We start from the raw sequence: 20,373 nt of genomic DNA, 5'->3' as shown, positions 1-20,373 counted from the left end.
GTGTCAAATGGTGTCGGGAATCGTTGTTGGTTTCAATGGCGATGAGCTGCAAAGTGCTGCTGCTGGGAAGAAGAAAAGTGTCCGGTGTGATCCAAGCCTAGATCGAAGATGTGAAGAACCTGAAAACAGAGGGGACAGAGTCTGGGTCACTTGCCAGTGACCAGGGGCATGATAGACCAATGCCCACAGATGTCGGGTTTTTCAGGTGCGAAGAGGTGAAGTTTGACTCTGCAGCCACGGGGACCAGGAGATGTCGAGGACAACCAAAGTCTGGGGGTGAGCTGTCGCACAAAGGATGTTGAGTGCTGAGGGGTTAGTGTCTGGATTGAGCACTACCAGGCCTTGGCAACTGCAACCCACGCGGTCAGTGAAAAGATGCTTCGGTGGGGACCAGCAATGTCAAGGGGACTCCCCAAGCAATTGAGAGTCAGGGAACATTTGGAGCAACGAGGTAAGCCCAATCAAAGTTAGAGTTGCCTTCACAGGGACCCACAGGTCGACGGACCAGGGATCGCGAAGGGACCTCCAGAGGAATCACACAATACCAGCCCACGGGACACTCGTGGAGTGTAGGCCGGTAATCTTCAGTGGAGACACTGCTCGGGGTCTGGACTATAAGTAGCCCAATGCATAGCCTCAGGGATTGCCAAAAAGCATATGCACTAGCAAATGTGCACTGTGTCCAGGGATTCCGGTTCCACGGTCCCCACAAGGGCTATGGGTCTCAGAGTTGCTGAGAGCACGGGTCGGCCTCTGGGAAGCGTGGGAACCCACCTCCTGTGTTGCAAATTCTTCAGAGCCCGTCAGGAGCTTCGTAGATGCAAACCGGTCAGATGCGTCTTAGGTGACTGCCTTGCAGGAGAGTAACTCCTTTACTCCAAGGGAGATTCTTCAGTCATTTAGCGTTGTGCAGATCGTCGAAGATCTTGGTTTCTGTTGCAGAGTTTCGTCCAAGTGTAATCTAAAGTCCTGTAGCCAGGGGTTCCTACTTTATACCCAAGGAAGGGGTGGGACAAACTCTGGGGACCCACCTATGAGAGGGTCAGGATAGAGGGGTGGCTACACCCATATCCTTTGTCCAGTCTCACGCCAGAGCAGGGGCAGAGTGCCCCTGCAACCGGTTTGAGCTGGACTATGCACAGAGACACCAAATTTGCCCCCAGTGCAGACATCAAAGCACTCTTGGAGTGCACCCATCCAGCCCCAATACACTAAAGCCTGTCTGGGAGGTGGTTACACCTCCCTGTGACAGGAAACCTATTGTCCAGACCTCCCCTGCAGGAGTTTTGTCCAGCAGCGGGAGGGCAGACTTGTGTCTGTAGCTGGCAGCATCCATTTTGTGATGCCAGGGTTCTGTTAAGCTGGTACTGGGTGTACCGGTGAAGTCATGTTTCTCCCTCTAGTAGGGTGGAATCATACCTCCCCTGCCAGTTACTAGTGGGTAGGTATGATTCCAAGGTGTTTGACACCAAACACAACATGTTTCTGTGCCGCCGTTTTAAAGTTGGCATTTACCGCAAGGTTATAATGCACTTAAGAGTATATGGTATGGCTGCATCACAGACAACCCTGGAATAGAGGTACCGAAGGCTGCAGAGGGACTCTGCTCATGCATGGACACCCTCTCACATGAAACCCAGCACCCTGCCTTCAGGATTGATTAGGCCTGCCATAGGGCTGACTGATAGGTATATATGTGCAGTGATATGGATAGATATAGTGAACCTTTATCTAAGTAAGGGGTGCATGCACCACCTTACACAGGCTGCTGTAGCAGACCTGTGGTGTCAGTTTGAATGGTCTCCCATAATACATGCTGCAGCCCCTGGGTGGCCTCTGGGGTACCTATGCCCTGGGTACATGGTACCATATACTAGGGACTTATAAGGGTACCTAAAGTATATGGAATCAATTTAGAGAGGAAGCAGCTAGGCTGGGGTCCTGGATAGCAGGGCCCCAGCCAGGCTAAAGTTGAAAAACAGTGAAACATCAGCAAAAAGTGGGGGTAACTATAAGAAACAGATCCTACTCTCCTACACATGGGTAAAGAACATGTTCATTAACAACACCAATAGCTCTAAGTCGAACAAATGCGAGACCTATTGCATTTCCAATGCTTTTTTTAATGATTTTTATGTCCAAGAAGGGACACCTTCATGCACATAAACAATCAAGGCGTTTTGTTGTTTCTGTGTGTGCTGCACAACGCAGCACACAGGGAAACAGCAAAAATGAGGAGAAATTAAACATTTCTCCCCATTGCGCCAGGGTAAGACCAGGTTTTCCCTGGTCTCCATTTTGGCACTGCCCCATATTTACGCCACCCTTGTAAATGTGGGGCAGTGTCAAAATGAATGGGTGTTGGGGTGGAATGCCCACCACAACACACATTGCCCACACCTTTCATGTTAAGAATAGCCTGAAAGGTGGCCTTATTTACAAGGCAGCGCTAAGACAAGTGACTTAACGCTGCCTTGTAATTAAGGCAAAACCCCTATTGCCACCACAACATCGGTAAAAGTGACGTTCCTGTGGTGATAGGGGCTTGTAAATAAGCCCCTGAGTATCAGCAGTGCAGGAGGCATGAGTCAAGACACAACTTTTGAAAAAACAAAGCAAATATTGGTGAAGAAGCGTTACTCAATGTTCAACTTTGGAGAAGCAAAGCAACAAGCGCTTCATTTCAGTGACATTTATGTTAAACAAGAAGGCGCATTGAGTCTTACAGCAAGGTAAGGAGGCCAGTGCAAAGTTCAGTAAAGGGTAAGAATGAGGCTGGGCATTAGTTAGAAACACATGGTTCGAGTTGCCTTTGGCTGTGCAGAACTTCTCAGGCAGAAACATTTAGCCAACACGCATTTAGGGGCTCTGTCGTGGTGGGAAACTCACAGGGTCTTGCGCCTTGGACTTCATGGAAGCACTGGGTGGGGCTCCCCTGGGTTTGCTGTGGTAGAGGTGCTCTGCTCTGGTGAACACTTGGTCACTACCTCTAAAGTCACTCTCCAGCAGGGGGTCCACACCACAGTATACCCTTAGTCCACACATGACTTGCTCATTGGATGCAGGCTTTTGAGCTGACCTTTGTGCCCGGCACTTACTCTTAACAAATTAAGCACTGTATTCGACTTGGGTCCATCAGTCTGGCCAGTGGTGGAAGACGGACCCGATTCTACCAGGTGTAAAACTGGCTGGTGAAATGTCATGAGACTTTAGATCCAAGAGCAACCAAGCCTCCTTCCGGGCTCCTGTTGTCTTTTTTCTCTGTCAAGGAGGAAGCCACCATAATTCGAGTTGTTTACCCCCCTCACCCACTCGATTGTCCTCCCTTCACCTGCTGCAATTCAGGCCCCCCCAAGGCACACGTTTAACACATGCCTGGAGCAAATAGTAAATGTGGGCTTTAGTCTACATTGAACTAGGAATACCGTGCGATTCCGGGCCTCACAGTAATTCCCCATTCCATGGGGATTAACTCATAATAGCAGCAATTCCGTGTGGAAATGTCGCCCATTAGCAGTAACTTCCTTTATGCTTGTATCGGGCCTCTGTGGCCTCGACAAAACAGTTTGTGGAATATGAACTCACTCCCAGGAGGTGAGCCATGGCCTTACTCACAGCAGCACAGGGGCTGACACAGTCACTGCAGCCACAGAAGTGCCATGAAACAAAGTGCCGAGCGTGGCGCAGCGCTGTGCAATACAAGATAACGCCAAACTTACCCACAAACTCAATGCTCCACCAAAGGTACAATGTGATTTCCTGTGTTATATGCTGCACATCCCTGACAGTATCATGTCCCATGCTAGCATTTTTAGGTCTCGGCTAGCGAAGGCTGCGCTTGCGCAGTCTCGCTCGCGAGATTTAATGACTTGGAGAAGAGGGGCTTGAACCCGCCCCTCTTCTCCCCTCTTCTCCATTGGCTGGCCTCTTGAATGCTGGCCAGCCATTGGAGAAGAGGTCCGTCACTCCGAACAGGCCCCGTCCTTTTCGGATTCGGGGGCGTGTTTTTTTCAACTTTTCTAATTATCTTTTTCTAATTATCTCCTCCAGCCAATGGCAAGAGGAGAACACGCCCCCGAATCCGAAAGCGCCGCTGCCTTTCTCCGAGGCATTTCTGCTTTGCCTCGGAGAAAGGCAGTGGTGTGCTTGTCTGTGAAATGTTGGTTCCACTGAGGTCACAGTGCGCTCTGGTACTTGCACTCTTTCAGTTTTCTGTTTAGGAATGCTGTGCCCTCCCATCAACTTTAACATAGAAAAAATCTTGGATCGCAATGTCGGAACTTTGCCTTTCTCATTACCAGTCCCACTGTTTTTTTCGTTATTATTCTAAAAACATCCCATAAACATTTCGGAGCCAGGCTTGGCAAAGTTTGAGAGAGCTTCCCTAGTTAGCTTTCCGGAGAACTGCTTAAAAAGTGACGCGTGACGCGCCTCTGGCAGCCGTAAGACCTGTCAGCCCGCTTCATGTCAACCACCAGTGCACGGCATCGGGGGACGAGATACCCCCACGAGGCCCGGGGAATCGCGGCCGTGTCTCCGCACCTCTGAGGATGTTCCCTCCTGGGGGGGCACTTGTGTCTGATCCATCCCGCCGTCGGAGCTCTTCACAGGGCGCAGCACGGGCGTCCTCCGGGTCCACGGCGCATTGAGGCCCCCGCTGGCACACCCAGCCGCAGCCAAACCGCAGATCGCGTTTTCATTCGGGTCATAAAATCAAAACAAGAAATACCTCCTCAGGATCCGTCCCGCCGCGCGGAACCTCGATTGTTCCCGAGATAAGTTACACGCAAAATTAATTCAGACAAGGGAGGCCTTGCCAGAAAGACAGACAGGACCCTGCGGGGTTCGCGGGTGACTGAGGCCTGCGAACTAGGCTCCCTCGCCAAGGACAGCGTGGGTCGTACTTTTGAGCCGTGTGTTTTCACCTCCGCGCTCTCCGCGGCATTCTTCACATCGCGTCAGTAAACCCGGCCTCTCTTGTCTAAGCACTTGAGCTGGAGTGGTATGTGAGGCAGAAATCCGACCTCAGGCGAGTGTCTGAACGCGGGAGCAAGAGCGCGTCTGTTAATTAGAGCTGACGTGGGATTCGCTAATTAGAGAGCACAGTTTGCGCCCGGGTCGGAGTTGTGGACTTCAAAACAGACTGCACGTTATTCCCCATTCCAGTGCGCATTAACTGCGATCGGTGACCACTCCTACCTGTCAAATGGAATTTGCGGCAGACTCATAATTCCCTTCTTGGCACAAACACTGTATAGACTGTGAGGAATGTAAATCCAGGGTTAGAGGGTCACAGTACCTGTCAGTATATGACACCGTGGAATCTGAACCAAGCAATGGGGCGCACAATGCCTGCAGTGGTAATGTGAGGAATCCGAATCCAGGGTTAGAGGGGCACAATACCTGACAGAGTGTGACACTGGAATCTGATCCAGCGATGGGGCGTTCAGTACCTGCATAAGTACCGACAGGAGTGACGCCGACCGCACAACTCTGCACACCAGGGGGGCCACAGCTCTCTGGCCCGACGACTCCGAACAATGTCCGGGTCCACGACAATGTTCCTTGGTTCCCTGGATCATGGGCAGTGCCCAGGGATTTTCACCACTGCCTGTCACTACTGGGGAGAATCGGCCCAGTGAAGCGCGTGGGCATCCGCCGATAGCGTAGCAGCTCGCCTCCGGTCGGAGCCCCAGGTCTCACGTGCTCCACGTTCCGACCCCCGATTGTGCAGACCCCCGATTCAGAAATGAAAGTGTTTTAAGAGGACGTATGTATAGAAACATTAGAGCCATTATCACGTTGGTAAGTGATGCAGAAGAGATTTAAGGAAGCAGGTGTGTATGCATCTCCTCGTCTGCAACACTAAACGTCATGTTACATCAGGGCTCTTGTTCCCAAGTGTGATAGTCTCCTCTTTTCGGGTTTCAGTAAAGTATCTCCTCTCTTACTACCTAAACCCCGCCATTTGAGAGTGATTAAGCTATTGACATTGTAAATAACAATGCCGTTTCTTTAACCCCTTCGATGCTGCGCAGATTCCGCCGCTGTGCTGACGGAATCTTGCGCGGGCGTGGTCATGACGGAATGGTTCCGTCATGAGCACAGCTCAACCGTGGGTCATGACGGAACCATTCCGTCATGAGCACCGAAGGGGTTAAATGTTTTAAAAACAAAAACATAAACAAAAATAATGTCATGAGCAATGCCAATAGCTCTAACTTTACCAATGCCGAGACCATTGCATTGTAAATGCTTGTTAAGTCTCGCTAGCGTTGCAGCGCATGTGCAGCTCGCTTGCGAGCTCTATTGTCGTTCGTTTTCTTTTGGAAGTGGGGTGGAAGCTCGGCCTCTGCTTTTCATTGGCGCGCGTCACACTTTATGTTAAACGCGCGCCTTTGATTTGCAGTGAAGCTTTTTGGTCCCCTCCCTGGCTACTTTCCAGCTCACCCACCCGGACTGGATATTCTGCATGCGCACGGCACCAGGCACCGCCGGAGGAAGAGGTGGCCCAGTCGGCCACCCAGTGGCGGCAGGAGGATGAGCGGGGCAGCTCGGGCTCGGACACCGACATCTATAGCTTCCACTCGGCAGCAGCCGAGCAAGAAACCTGCTGTCTGACATCCAGCATGCTATCCGCTTTCAGCTGCACTGGGGAAGGGGGCAGTGGAGTCCCGGGTCACCCAGTGGGATCAGAGCCCTCACCCCTGGAGAGCTTCAGCGAAAAGGACAGCACTAGCCCCGACACAGAGCCTGCTGCTTACACACATGCCAGCAGCGGCACCGTGGACAGCACAGGGCTCATGCACCCTGAGCCGTGCGCCAGCCCGTGCCTTGAGCAAAAGGGAAATAGCGCTGACCCACCCGATGAGGTTGCCACTCCCACCCTGTCATCACTCCCCACCATGTCCCCCAGTGAGGATGGCACCCTTCTGCATGCCGACGACACAACGCAGCTCGAAACCAAAAAACAGCGTATCACAAGGCTTTTTTAGTATAAATTAACTGTGGTTCAAGTCCTAGATGCTAAAGACGATAGCCTCCTTGGTATGATATGAAGTGAATGAGTGATATTCTTAAAATGTATGAGATTTTGTTTTTTTTAACAACCATGGAGTGAGGGAAATTAAGAGGTGAGGAAAATTAGTGTAATTTGCTTTTGTGTAATTAATGATAAAATCTGCATAATTATGTGAAATGCAAGTCCGTCAATTCAGACTATATTTTATTGCAAAATGCAGGCTTGCTTGAATTTTTGACGTAAGGACTCTTTTAAACACAAGCACCATGAACTACAGCTGCTCGCATTCTGTTCAGTAAATCTTACCATGAATTGCACACTTGTTTTACATTTGTACCACAATTTGTGGGTAATTACACAATGTGACATATTAGTTTAATTTCGGGATTTTCACATAACAAGTACAATGCAAATTTCCCCAAATTACGCACATTGCGCCGGTAGAATAAAAATTACACTCAGGCCTAGTCACATGCTTCTTTTCTGGAATGACATTTCTTTTGCACTGTGCGGTGGCACTGGTGTGGGTGTTAGGAGGGGTTTTCATTCAGAAAGGTAATTTGTTTGCCACTGTGAAGGAAGCTTTCAGGCTGAGTTTTAAAATTATACTTCTAAGTCTAACCATAGTACGATGGGAGGATTCTCAGTGCTTAGTTTGAGCCGGTGGTTGCAGGTGGTCGCCACGGGCCGTGTTTTTTTGGGACCGGAACGTACTTTTTTAGGTCTCGTCTGACGATAGCAGCGCATGCGCGGCACTCGCCATGCGAGTGCCTTTTGCGATCGATTCTTTGAAAGCTTTACATGCATGCGTACGGATGGACAAAGATGGCTGCTCTCGCCATTCATCCAAACCTAACAACATGCGTGCGTACGTACGGACAGTGGACCGTCCGACGCCATCTTGTGCCAAGCTTTCCATAGTCATGGCAACTAAGCTGCCTCTTCGCGTATGAAGCTTACTGGAGTTCGCTGTATCTATTCACCTTTAACGTGCGGTAATGATTGGGACGATGACGTGAAATGTAGGGAAAACTGTTGTTGCCTATGATAAAGAAGCAGTTCAATTAATGAGCATTACTTCTCCGGGATGGTTAAAAAAAAAGTTAGGAATAAGTGGGAAGAGCACTGAATTGCTAAGCACATTCGTTGCTGGTTTTATGGGTAACATTAACGGCTTCTACCTAGCTAGACAACAGAGAATTTTGAAGGCCATAGTTTCGGAGCCTCATACTGAAAATGCACTGGGTCTGTACAAGATGGGTGGATACAGCATGAGCAGTCGGACTTCTCGCTCCTGCTTCATCTTCTTCAGGATATTGAGGAGTCCCATGCCTGCAGCACTGGCCTGCACCGCCACCAAACCGGCACCGGAAAACTCAGTAGCAACTTCTGGTCAGATGTACCGGCCCATCGTCAGGCAATAGTCTTTAATTTGCCTCTGCCTCAGGATGCATCGGTGCTTGTGCTGGGTGGACTTTACCGTTTTTGCCTTCACTTGCGCCCTCGGGCAAGGACAGGCTCTGACAGGTCCACATTAGTTCTGCTTACATTGGACGCAGCACGATCGAGCAGGCTTTACATTGGGGAGGCCGGTTCTGACTGGCTCTTGTTCTGGCAGCTCATAGTGCCGCTTCGGGAGCACGGAGCAACTTGGGCGATGTTTTTCATTTTCAAAAAGTGCTGCAAGATATTCAGTTACGGATCGCATGTAGCGTGCTAATGGAAAGGGATGAGTGGATAAGGATGACCATTGAAGCACACCGAGATAAACAGGAGGAGATAGGGATTGAATGGCAAGAAGGGGATGAGAATGTGGCCTTACTGCCAGAGCTGCCGACTTAGGAGCTGGGAACCCAGGTTTGGGTGTCGGCTCAGTATCCTGTGATTCTGGGCAAATTACTTGGGGGAATATCAGCAAGGAGGCGATAAAAACTTATTGCCGCTTTTGAGTCCGTTTTTGGACGAAAAGCGGCGATAATTTTATTGGCTTATCAGCAGAGTCACGCTGTCGCGTGAAACCTTGCCTCATCGCCATTTCCCTTAACGCCCATCTTTGCATCTCTAATGAGATGCAAAGTGGGCGTTCCTCCCCAGAATAACGGGAGAAATATTGCTGAGCGACATTTCTCCTATTATCAAGCCTCACGCTAAGAAGCATAGCAAATTAATTCATATTGCCAGTCACACAGCTGTCAAGAAAACGTCATTTTAGTAAAATAACATAACTATCCCGCGAAGGCTGCTGCTCCCTGTCCAGTGACGGCCACCGAGACAGCCATTCCCCCGGGTAACAATCACTGCAGTCTCTCCCCAAAAGAGCGCCAACCGACAGGCCGCACGACCAGCACTAGAAGCGGAATGCCAAGAGTGCTCGGAAACCACGTCTATTAGTATTCACTGAGGGCGTAGCCTTCATGCACTTCAATGCACATCAGCACTTCAAGATGGGAAACTTAAACTAGTAAATACAAGCATTTACAATGCTATAGGTCTGGCAATTTCGAGTTTTTAACCTCTGGATTTGTAAAAGTTTTAAAAAGAAAGAGTGCGGTGTCCCTGAAGCAATTGCCGCACTCCGAATTAAAGTAAAAAAATAAAACAAACAAACAGAGAGTAGTGTCCCTGAAGTGGGCACTGTGCTTCGAATTTAAGTTAAAAAAATTAATAGATAAACAGAGGGTGCTTTTCCTGAAGCGGGAGCTGCGCTCAACTTCAAACTTTTAAAAATAAAATGTAAACTGAGTGTGGTGTCCCTAAAGCGGGCTCAGCAAGCACATACAACAAAAACAAGCATTGAAAATGCAATAGGTCTCGCCTTTTATTACGTTAAAGCCATTTGCTTTGCTATACAATACCATTAGCAAGCAAATGGCTTTAGCTTAATCAAAAGCGAGACCTTCAAAGCTTGTCCCAGAGCAAGAGAGAAAAAGTCAGAAAAGGGTAAAGAAAGAGGAAGGGAATGACGTAAAAAGAGCGACAAAAAGGGGGAGGCAGAGATGAAAAAGAGCCAACAAGAGTGAGCTAAAGTAGCAGTAAGTTTGTGGGGGTGGGTGAAGGAGGCATACGGAATCAAGACTATGCGGCCTTGGTATTCAGCAATTCCAAAATTCGGCTGGCTGGCCATGAGCTTCTGAGTAAACGTTTGTGCAACGAGGAACTACTTTTCCACATCACCAAAATCATCATGTAAAATCAAAGACACTGTGTAAGTATTAGCAAAATGCTGCGGCCTTGTATTGATCAATCCAGCTGGCTGTAGCAATACTCTGAAAAGGGATGAGGGCGCACACTTTTTTAACAGGTTGAATCCGCCTTTTGTTTAGTTTAAACTAGATTATATGAATCAGCTCTTGGGGGCAGATTTATGTTGCACTTGCGCCACTTTTGCGCCGCCGTTGCGTCACTTTTGTGACGCCGCAGCGGCGCAAATCCTGCGCCATGGTGCGGGGTATTTACAACGTGACGCATCTGGGAGATGCGTCACGTTGTAAAGCCCTGCGCCACATGTAGGCGTTCCAGGGCAGGTGGGGGCGTTCCGGCGCAGGAACGCCTCCTAAAAGTGGCTGAGTGAAATCTACAAGATTTCACTCAGTCACTTTTAGGCCCATGCTGCGTCAAAACCCTGCGCCTGCTTGAAGCAGGCGTAAGGATTGACGCAGCATTGTACAGATAGGGCCCCCCAGAACATTGCTGGAGCTGCGTCGCGCTTGTGACGCAACTCCAGCAATGCGCCACTTTTACGGCACAGATGCGTCACGCATCTGTGCCATTTTTGCCCCATGGTGCGCTGCATTATAAATGTGGCGCATCCATGGTGGCGCTGCTGTGGCGCATAATAATTGGCGCATCCCTGCTGATATGCAGGGATGCGCCAGTTAACATAAATCTGCCCCTTGGTTTCCAGTGACACCCAAGTGCACTCTGGGACTTGCACGTTTAAGCATTTTCCTGATGTACCTATCGTGGCCATTATTGATTGGCAGAGGTGTTATGGACTCCAGGAAGAGAGGTTTTCAAACTCAAGGAATATCTGCCTACGGAAGCAATACAGAGGAACAGGCAAAGGTCTACACCAGAAAGGGGCAGACACAAACAAGACAAACCACGAACAGCATAGAGAAGGCAAAACAACCCTGATGTGAACAAACCGGGAACAACACCAATAATGGACAAACACGCTAGGGTACCACTAGGGCTGTTGTACACATGTAAGAACTTCCCACAGCAATAGGACACGTCAACATCTCTGTGTAGCTAGTTACACTACAAATCCCAAAGAAAGAGGGCAGCAGGAGTCATTCTGTACCTGGACCGTACAGCACAAACTAGGATTGGGTTCAGCATGAGACACAGTGGTAATTTCTTAGAAAATAAAAATGCACATTGTCACAATTAATGCACTTTAAACTATATGTAACTCAAGATGAAGGATGGGGCAGCAGTTGCCTCCTGGCTACCAGGGGCCAACCCCTGTACAAAAAAATTCACATTTACACAGGTGACCACAAAATAGCACACTTACCAGCCATAAGAGCCCAACAGAAGTACACAGAGCAAGTGCTACAACGCAACTTAAAAGCAGTAGCAAGTAGTAACAGGTCATACAAGAAAAAACTGGAGAACAAACGGGGCAGGAAAAGCACAAGGATACCAAGAACTGTAGTAAACAAGAGACTGGAGCTAAAAGGCAACACAGATTGTAAGAGAAGCACAGAGAAATGGCACATAAGCAAGGAACAGAAGCTAGGAGTCTTGGAGAAAATACAAGATCAACGACAAACAAAAGGAATAAGCATAAGGAAATAATAGCTGGAACAGAAGGAACAAACTAGGAACAATTAGAAAGGGAGCAGCCCAGAGGCTGCACCTCGCCATTTACAATGCCAAAAGCTCGAAAGCACGCAATTGCGAGACCTATTGCATTGCAAATGCTTGTTTATTTTACTCTGAGACACAGGCATTGCGATATATATGAAACTGAGAGACTTACGTAAGTCTGGAACATTTTATTAAAAGCGGCTTCAGAGTTCTGACATCCTCAGAACTCACTGTAAAGTACTGTAGATAAATGCTCTCGACTTCAGAAGAGCGCCAAACACACCCAACCAATTCAATGCTCCACCAAATTTAAAATATAATTTACTGCGTGGATCTCCACCAGGGTGTCCCAATCTACCATTTTTTTTTTACTTTAAAACACAGACGTTGTGAAATATATGAAATTGAGAGACTTACCTAACTGTGGAACATGTCATTAAAAGCGGCTTCAGTGTTCTGACATCCTCGGGCCTCACTGCTATGCCCTGCAGCTCAATGCTCTCGACTCCTGAATACTTTAAAGAGAATGCGAGGGCTCTGAAATCCATGGAACTTACATCACACCTCATCGCACTGTGTGTTAACTGTATTTGTTTCACACATACAGGTTCTGTTTTCACAAACTCTTCATCTTGGGTCTCGTACAAACAGTGGAATAAGTCCATGGTGTGACTATTGAGTTCCTCTCCTTGTTTTAGTTTTTCCGTTATCCATTTCTGTAGCACAGGTTTGATTTCTGGTGAAACCTTCCACTGGAATTTACTCCTTATCTTATCCAGTCTCTCTGTGTTGAGAAGGCCGAACAGAAAGCGCACGGTCAGCATCAAGTGATTGTTTCCCAACTCTGTGTAATCCCTTAGTAAGCGGGTCACGGCTCGCTGCTGAGACTTTGTAATCTTTGCGGCTGCATCCTTACCTTCTAGTATGTAAAAGAGCGCAGCAAAAAACTCCTGGAAGCTCAAGTGGATGAAGCTGTAGAGGCTGAGCTTTTCAGAACATTCTTTAAAAATATTCATGTTCAGGAAGAGGGATTGTAGGGCCGGTATGTCTACACCATGATAAATGATGTCATGTTCTTCAAATAGGATTGTCCGCTTATAGACGCCTTCCTCAGCCAAGGCACACAGCCTCGACAAGCTACTGGTAATGTTTTGCTGCACAAAGTCTTTACTCTGCTGCTTCAATAAATTGAAAAGAAAAAGCAAGTAGACGGAAGTAATTGTTCTCAAATCATAGAAAGAATCCTCCTCATCCTCCATCTGCCCCTTAATGACAGTGCAGACAATCCAGCACACGATGGGCACAAAACACATGGTGTAGAGGATTTCATTTTCTTTTACTATTCCGATAGCGTCTGCAGCTTGTATTTCATCTCCAAAGAACCTTGTAAAATATTCTTTCCTGCCAGCTTCAGAAAACCCAAGTATCTCTGCGAGGCGTTCGCCCTTCACGCACTTTTCAAGGGCGTCCAAAGCAGTTGGCTTGGTGGTGACTATTTTATATGAATCCTTTAGATACCTTTTCCTGATTAAACTGAAGATTGTTTTATCTTTTGGAGATTTTTTATCAGGATCATCGGACAGCCAATCTTCATTGATTTTAAGTTCATCGAAGCCGTCGATGATGAAGAGCGTCCTTTTGGGGTCGGCTTCGATCTCACTCATTGACAGGAGCGGCCCCCCTTCAATGCGGGGTACGATGAGGTCAGCGATCGGCCTCTGTGCACTCAGCTGGTTATATTCTCTGCAGTGGATGTAAAACACATACTCAAATCTGTCCTGGAAGAGGTTGCCCGACGCCCAGTCGAACATGATCTTTCGGGCAGTCATTGTCTTTCCGATCCCAGCCGCTCCCAGGAGCACCACAGTCCTGGGGACGTGTCCATCCTTCTCAGGGGAAAATAAATCTTGGATGCTAGAGTATGAATCTGCAGCTCTTTCTTCAAGAATCTGTAGATGTCTCTTTCCATATGACATTATTTCATGTTCCTTATCTTTCTTCTTACGGTAGTGCTTCAAAATTAGGAGCTTTGTATACCTTTCTTCTAAAGTCACAGTTTGTCCTATTCTACCGTCATTATCTTTCATTTCTCTGTACTCATCTTTTATATATTTCTTGTACTTCCTCTTCTGATCTGTTTATAAATAAAGACAACATATGAAAACATTTCTTGACAAAATAGTGCACATATACTATATAAAACAGTGAGTTTGCAGTGTTACAGTTTAATTGTACTGCTCAGACTTATTGTGATTTATTTACAGTTGCTACTACAGTCGGCACCTGTACGATATTTGATACCAAAGAGAATAAAGCATGACATGATACCATCGGGCAATTGTTGTGGTTCTAGTATGACAGACTTTGGATAATGTGGGTCTGATTGAGGAAAGGGCATCATGAGGGGAGGAGGAACAAGGTCATACATCCCAAGAAAGAAAACTATTACAGGAAAAGGAGGCTCGATTGTGGCTACACTTATTTCCTGAAAACTTTCAGCAGGAAAGGACAAGCATTTGCAATGCAATAGGTCTCCAACTGCAAGATTGTGACCTATTGGCATTGTAAGTGACAATGCCTTTTATTAATGTGTTTAAAAAACACCTGCAATAATAAAAGGTATTGTCATTTAAAATACTAATAGGTATACGTTTCTAAAATACGAGACCTATTGCATTGCAAACGCTTGTTTAATCCCTTATCTGAGGAAAATGGAATCAGACACCATTAAACATTTTATTCTTTAACAAACTGCAAATGTGAGGCAAATTTGTGCTTTGTAGATAGATAAAAGCAGCAGGAAACTAACACTTGTCAGTTTCAGCCAGTGCTGAGGTCAGCTAAATCTTTGATGTGGAAAGAATACATGTGATTCACAAAATGTAAAACAAAAAAAAAATATTTTCATATTTTTTTGTAGTTATGTTATTTTGTTGTTTCTATAAAATAGGTCCTTGACATTTTACATGATGAGTATTCTAAGGGCATGACATCCCTCCTTGTGACGTTGTTAAAGATGGCAGGAATTGCTGTTAGCATGAGCTAAAAGCCATTTTGTTCCTGGCAGCCATTTTAGTTAGCCATGTGCTTTCTCCCTCTTCCAGAGCCTTGCACATGCTCAGAAAGGCCTTGATGATAGAATGCACCTGCTCCTAGTATAGAAATGTCAGGCTAGTCTTGCTGATGTAAGGAGAAATGTCTCTCCTCCCACTTTGTTGAGCAAGCAAATTTTGTATACCCATATTAGTTAATAAGCATGCTTGTATGTGCCAGGACCTGCCCTTGGTTTTATGCTGACTATGTAACCTATGCATATATAAGGCCCCTATTCTCTGTACTCCTTAGAATGCCTCCTACAGTGGCTTGAGGGTGCCGTATAACGCAGTCTCCCTCATGTGAGGTTAATAAATATGTTTTCTAGATATTACAGCTTCTGTGCCAATCTCTTCTTTGTTGGTTTAAAGGGCCAGGTGTATCAGTGAAACCCCTGAGAAGGTGTTTATTTCTTCAACGTAGCTTCTTGCATCATTTGTGAAGAGTATATGATAATTAGTCCGCCCCACCACTGTTTTCCTTAGGACTTGGCCTGTGTATAAATGTCAAGTTCAAGAGATAGGCGGCACATTGGTTTTATTTTGAGCAGTTTACCAGCGATAAACGTGTGGAAAATGTTAGTTACCAACCAGTCCAGAAACCCCGAAACATATTCAGCAGTACAAGCAACAACCAGCAGGGCTTGCCATCACTTGAAAATGGATTAGCCCGCTATCCAAATATTCAGCAGTACAAGCAACAACCAGCAGGGCTTGCCATCACTTGATAATGGATTAGTCCGCTATCCAAATATTCAGCAGTACAAGCAACAACCAGCAGGGCTTGCCATCACTTGATAATGGATCAGTCCGCTATCCAAACATTCAGCAGGTTCAGGAAACAACCAGCAGGGCTTGCCATCACTTGATAATGGATCAGTCCGCTATCCAGATATTCAGCAGTACAAGCAACAACCAGCAGGGCTTGCCATCACTTGATAATGGATCAGTCCGCTATCCAAATATTCAGCAGTACAAGCAACAACCAGCAGGGCTTGCCATCACTTGATAATGGATCAGTCCGCTATCCAAATATTCAGCAGTACAAGAAACAACCAGCAGAGCTTGCCATCACTCGATGATGGATCAGTCCGCTATCCAAATATTCAGCAGTACAAGCAACAACCAGCAGGGCTTGCCATCACTCGATGATGGACCAGTCCGCTATCCAAATATTCAGCAGTACAAGCAACAACCAGCAGGGCTTGCCATCACTCGATGATGGACCAGTCCGCTATCCAAATATTCAGCAGTACAAGCAACAACCAGCAGGGCTTGCCATCACTCGATGATGGACCAGTCCGCTATCCAAATATTCAGCAGTACAAGCAACAACCAGCAGGGCTTGCCATCACTCGATGATGGACCAGTCCGCTATAAAAATATTCAGCAGTGCAAGCAACAACCAGCAGGGCTTGCCATTACTCGATGATGGATCAGTCCGCTATCCAAATATTCAGCAGTACAAGCAACAACCAGCAGGGCTTGCCATCACTTGATAATGGATTAGTCCGCTATCCAAATATTCAGCAGTACAAGCAACAACCAGCAGGGCTTGCCATTACTCGATGATGGATCAGTCCGCTGTCCAAACATTCAGAAGTACAAGCAACAACCAGCAGGGCTTGCCATCACTCGATGATGGACCAGTCCGCTATCCAAATATTCAGCGGTACAAGCAACAACCAGCAGGGCTTGCCATCACTCGATGATGGATCAGTCCGCTATCCAAATATTCAGCAGTACAAGCAACAACCAGCAGGGCTTGCCATCACTTGATAATGGATTAGTCCGCTATCCAAATATTCAGCAGTACAAGCAACAACCAGCAGGGCTTGCCATCACTTGATAATGGATTAGTCCGCTATCCAAATATTCAGCAGTACAAGCAACAACCAGCAGGGCTTGCCATTACTCGATGATGGATCAGTCCGCTGTCCAAATATTCAGCAGTACAAGCAACAACCAGCAGGGCTTGCCATCACTCGATGATGGATCAGTCCACTATCCAAATATTCAGCAGTACAAGCAACAACCAGCAGGGCTTGCCATCACTTGATAATGGATTAGTCCGCTATCCAAATATTCAGCAGTACAAGCAACAACCAGCAGGGCTTGCCATCACTTGATAATGGATTAGTCCGCTATCCAAATATTCAGCAGTACAAGCAACAACCAGCAGGGCTTGCCATCACTTGATAATGGATTAGTCCGCTATCCAAATATTCAGCAGTACAAGCAACAACCAGCAGGGCTTGCCATTACTCGATGATGGATCAGTCCGCTATCCAAACAGCCACCACACGAATCCTGTGACAGACATTTTCACAACCAAGACTCATCCCTGCTCCAAACTGGCACTCTTCCCATTGCCATTGTCGACTCCAGTTTACTGCACCGATCGTAAACTGTAACTGACTCACCGTAGGTTGAAGACTACTTAAGTCCATGGCGCCCCAAGTTGCCAGGCACTCACCCCGGAAGTCGGCTCTGAACATATTTACATACTGCAGAGGTATGTGCAGACTCCACAGCCAACAAGCTCTTCTGCATTTTATGCAGCATTCTAGAATTCGCAGAGGTGCTGACAGTGCTCCAATCCTAGGTCACTTTACACATTATGAGTCCCACACACCCAAGTGGCTCTCAGAATATGTTTAGCCGTGGAACTGGTTATCATACGACCTGGAAGCGGTGAAGTTAAGAGTAAAAGTCACATTTATGGAGGTCGCGCCCCTTTCTTTAGACAAGCCCCGTCTAAAGAAAGAAGCATGGCCGACAATAAAGTGAAACTGCGGCATGCGGCGCTTTGAAGCATCTGTTTGTCAAGTTGACAAACAGATGGTTTTTGTTTTGTTTGCACGCACCCTTCTTTAGACACGGCTTGGCAAAAGAAGGGGTGTGGCCTCCATGGATGTTAATGCGCCGCATGGGCACCAGAAAACAAAGAAAAAGCAAGCCCGGCGGCTATACTTAATGCGGACCGCCATTAGTAAGTTAAATAATTAAATAAAGAAATGTGGCCGCTATAGTGAAAGCGGGCTGTCATTAATAAGTAAATAGGGGCGGTGAGCTGCGCCCTAGTGGCTGGAATAGGGGCAAATCATTAAACAAAATAGCACTCACAGCCAAGATAAAGCAGACCATGTATCAAGATGGTCCAGTTGTTATGGGAGGTAACAAATGCAGACAAGGCAAAACCAAGGCGTGACTAACAAGCCTAATAACGGCTCGGAAGCCATAGTTTACAAAGAACAATGACACAAGCCAATGAAAAATATGGGCGGAGAGTGGGTGGGGCTTCAAAGCCATACTCCACTACTGCATACCTCGCAGTAGCGCATGCGCTACCCAGGCTTGACCTAAAAAAACATCACTGATTCATACAAAAAGGAGGCCAAAATGCATAAAAAAAGAAGGCAAAGTCTCAGTCCTGTATCCCGCTTTCTGCATTTAACTTTGTTTTTAACTCTAACTCTGGCTAACACAGAAATTGTTAGGTCTCATCACTCCATCCTGACATTCATAGTTAGGTGTTCTATTGCTTGGATATATTTGTGTTTTCATGTCTTAGTAAAATAATATTGAACATATTTTTCAATGGCAAGACAACAACCTTCACGCAGACGATAACATTATTGCAGTATGTTGCTCGCTGTTCTCACATAGTTGTCTCATCAGAATTACACACAATGTAACATTATTCGTTGTAGTACAGGTAACGTTTGTGAGAAGCTCCATGTTGTAGAATTATGAGAGACTTTGCAAATGTATTTGCTTGAAATTGTTTCACCTAATTCTGATTGGTTAAAACTGTGAGTTTAGTGAATGTATAAAATTCATTGTTTAGAACCCTTCCAAAAGTGTTCTAATTTTCCATGTGTCTAGGAGCTCTGCTTCCTGACCTCAGGAGATGAATCCACGCTGGATTGCGCCATGTTTATCATTGTGTTGAATCACCCTTGCTCCATGCAGGGGGGTGCATGGCCAACATATTGGAAGCTGTCTATTTATGTAGTGTCCCAATGCAGGGGCACACTATGCAAATCGTTCAGATGACCCTTAGTTGGTTTACAGTGCTTGCTTTAACAATCCTAAGGTGCTCAATTAGTGGTAGCGTGGTCAAGCAGCTTAAGCTTATCAGAGGGGAGTGTTGAGCATTTGTTCTACTCACAGACACACACTCAAAAAGAAATCTGAGACAATTTAGAAAAATAACACTGATTTGTATATAATTTTAGACACCATAATCATTGGAATCAGGTAAGTACTTTCGGAGTTATAGAATTTTGAAATAATACAAATTAATACTCGAATAACATTTTTTGAGGTATAAGCCTACACGGTAATGTTATCATATGGTACAAACATATACTGCATATATTTTCTTGCAAGCAGTTTTGTAAGGCACCTTTTGGGACTCAATGTGCTTAGGGGCCGAGGTCTAAGAAACCACCAACATTTCAGATTTACCTGCCTCGGTGTGTCCGGGTGCAGAGGTGCTGGTCACATAGATAGCCTCAAGCGCTGCTGTTAAAGTAAATGGGATGGTGCATGGAAAAGAAAGGCTGCAGGTGGGCACTTGTGCACAAATCTGTCAGAACACAATGGTTGGCTCGGCTATTGAGGGTCTCTGGGGCAAGGGGTCACTGTCAGTTTACTTGAATTCGGGCTGTGTGGTTTGTGTGCAGAGGTGTTAGGGTGTGCGGGTCTCTTGAGTTAGAGGCTCTCACTTCTTGAATTGACCCGGAGTGCGGAGGACACCAAGACTGCAGGGCACTCTTGGTGAGGCTCTCACCAGTCCAGTAGTCCCTCATTGACATCAGTGGTGTCTGGGCTGGACAACTAACAATTCTTGGTTACTGCAAGTGCTCTGGTAACCAGTGCATTGATACTTTGAGGCTCCTAGAGCATCTAGCATCTTGAAACTCACTGGAGAGATGGGGCTGACCTCCTAGAACCAGGTGATCACCCCATGGTGAGATGCACCGTCGCTGGACCCAACAGTCAACAAAACGTGTGGTTGGTGCTTGCATCTGCAGGGGAGTGGCTCCTCCAGCCCAAGGGAGATGCTATATGGTTGTCAAAGTGCTGGAAAGTCCTCCAAGATTTTAGGAGGATTCACAGCTTTTGGACGAGTTGGGTCTTTGCAATTGTCAAGCTACAAGCAGCCAGGGAGGGTTTGGTGCCTGTTTCGGTGCAGGCCCTCTGTTCTCATGGTGTCGGCTCTTCTTTGTCAGTCTTCTGTTCCCAGGTAGACGTATCTCTTGGTCTGGTATCGAGGGGACCCTGTAGTGAGTTCTCTCTGAATACGTACAGGCATTGTTAAGTTAGCATAACCACGTTAGATGTTAGAAAGCCATCTTTTTGCTTTTGCACACGGCACTGCGTTTACATGTTATTTCTTAAAACAGACTGTTGACTCGAGACTTGCTTCACACA

General features: G+C 46.7%; 1 protein-coding gene across 1 annotated transcript in view; it reads right to left on the bottom strand.

The window, feature by feature from the left end:
- LOC146808621 (NACHT, LRR and PYD domains-containing protein 3-like) overlaps positions 1-13,926 on the bottom strand; it is a 397,188-nt gene extending 383,262 nt beyond the window's left edge. Inside the window, exon 1 of the mRNA XM_085624015.1 lies at positions 12,257-13,926. Within this exon, the coding sequence (XP_085480141.1) occupies positions 12,257-13,926 (1,670 nt within the window). The remainder of the gene's footprint in view (positions 1-12,256) is intronic.
- Positions 13,927-20,373: the final 6,447 nt, after the last annotated feature.

The sequence above is a fragment of the Triturus cristatus genome, chromosome 8 (assembly GCF_964204655.1).
Source record: "Triturus cristatus chromosome 8, aTriCri1.1, whole genome shotgun sequence".
Classification (NCBI taxonomy): domain Eukaryota; kingdom Metazoa; phylum Chordata; class Amphibia; order Caudata; family Salamandridae; genus Triturus; species Triturus cristatus.
This window is presented reverse-complemented; position numbering and strand designations above follow the sequence as displayed.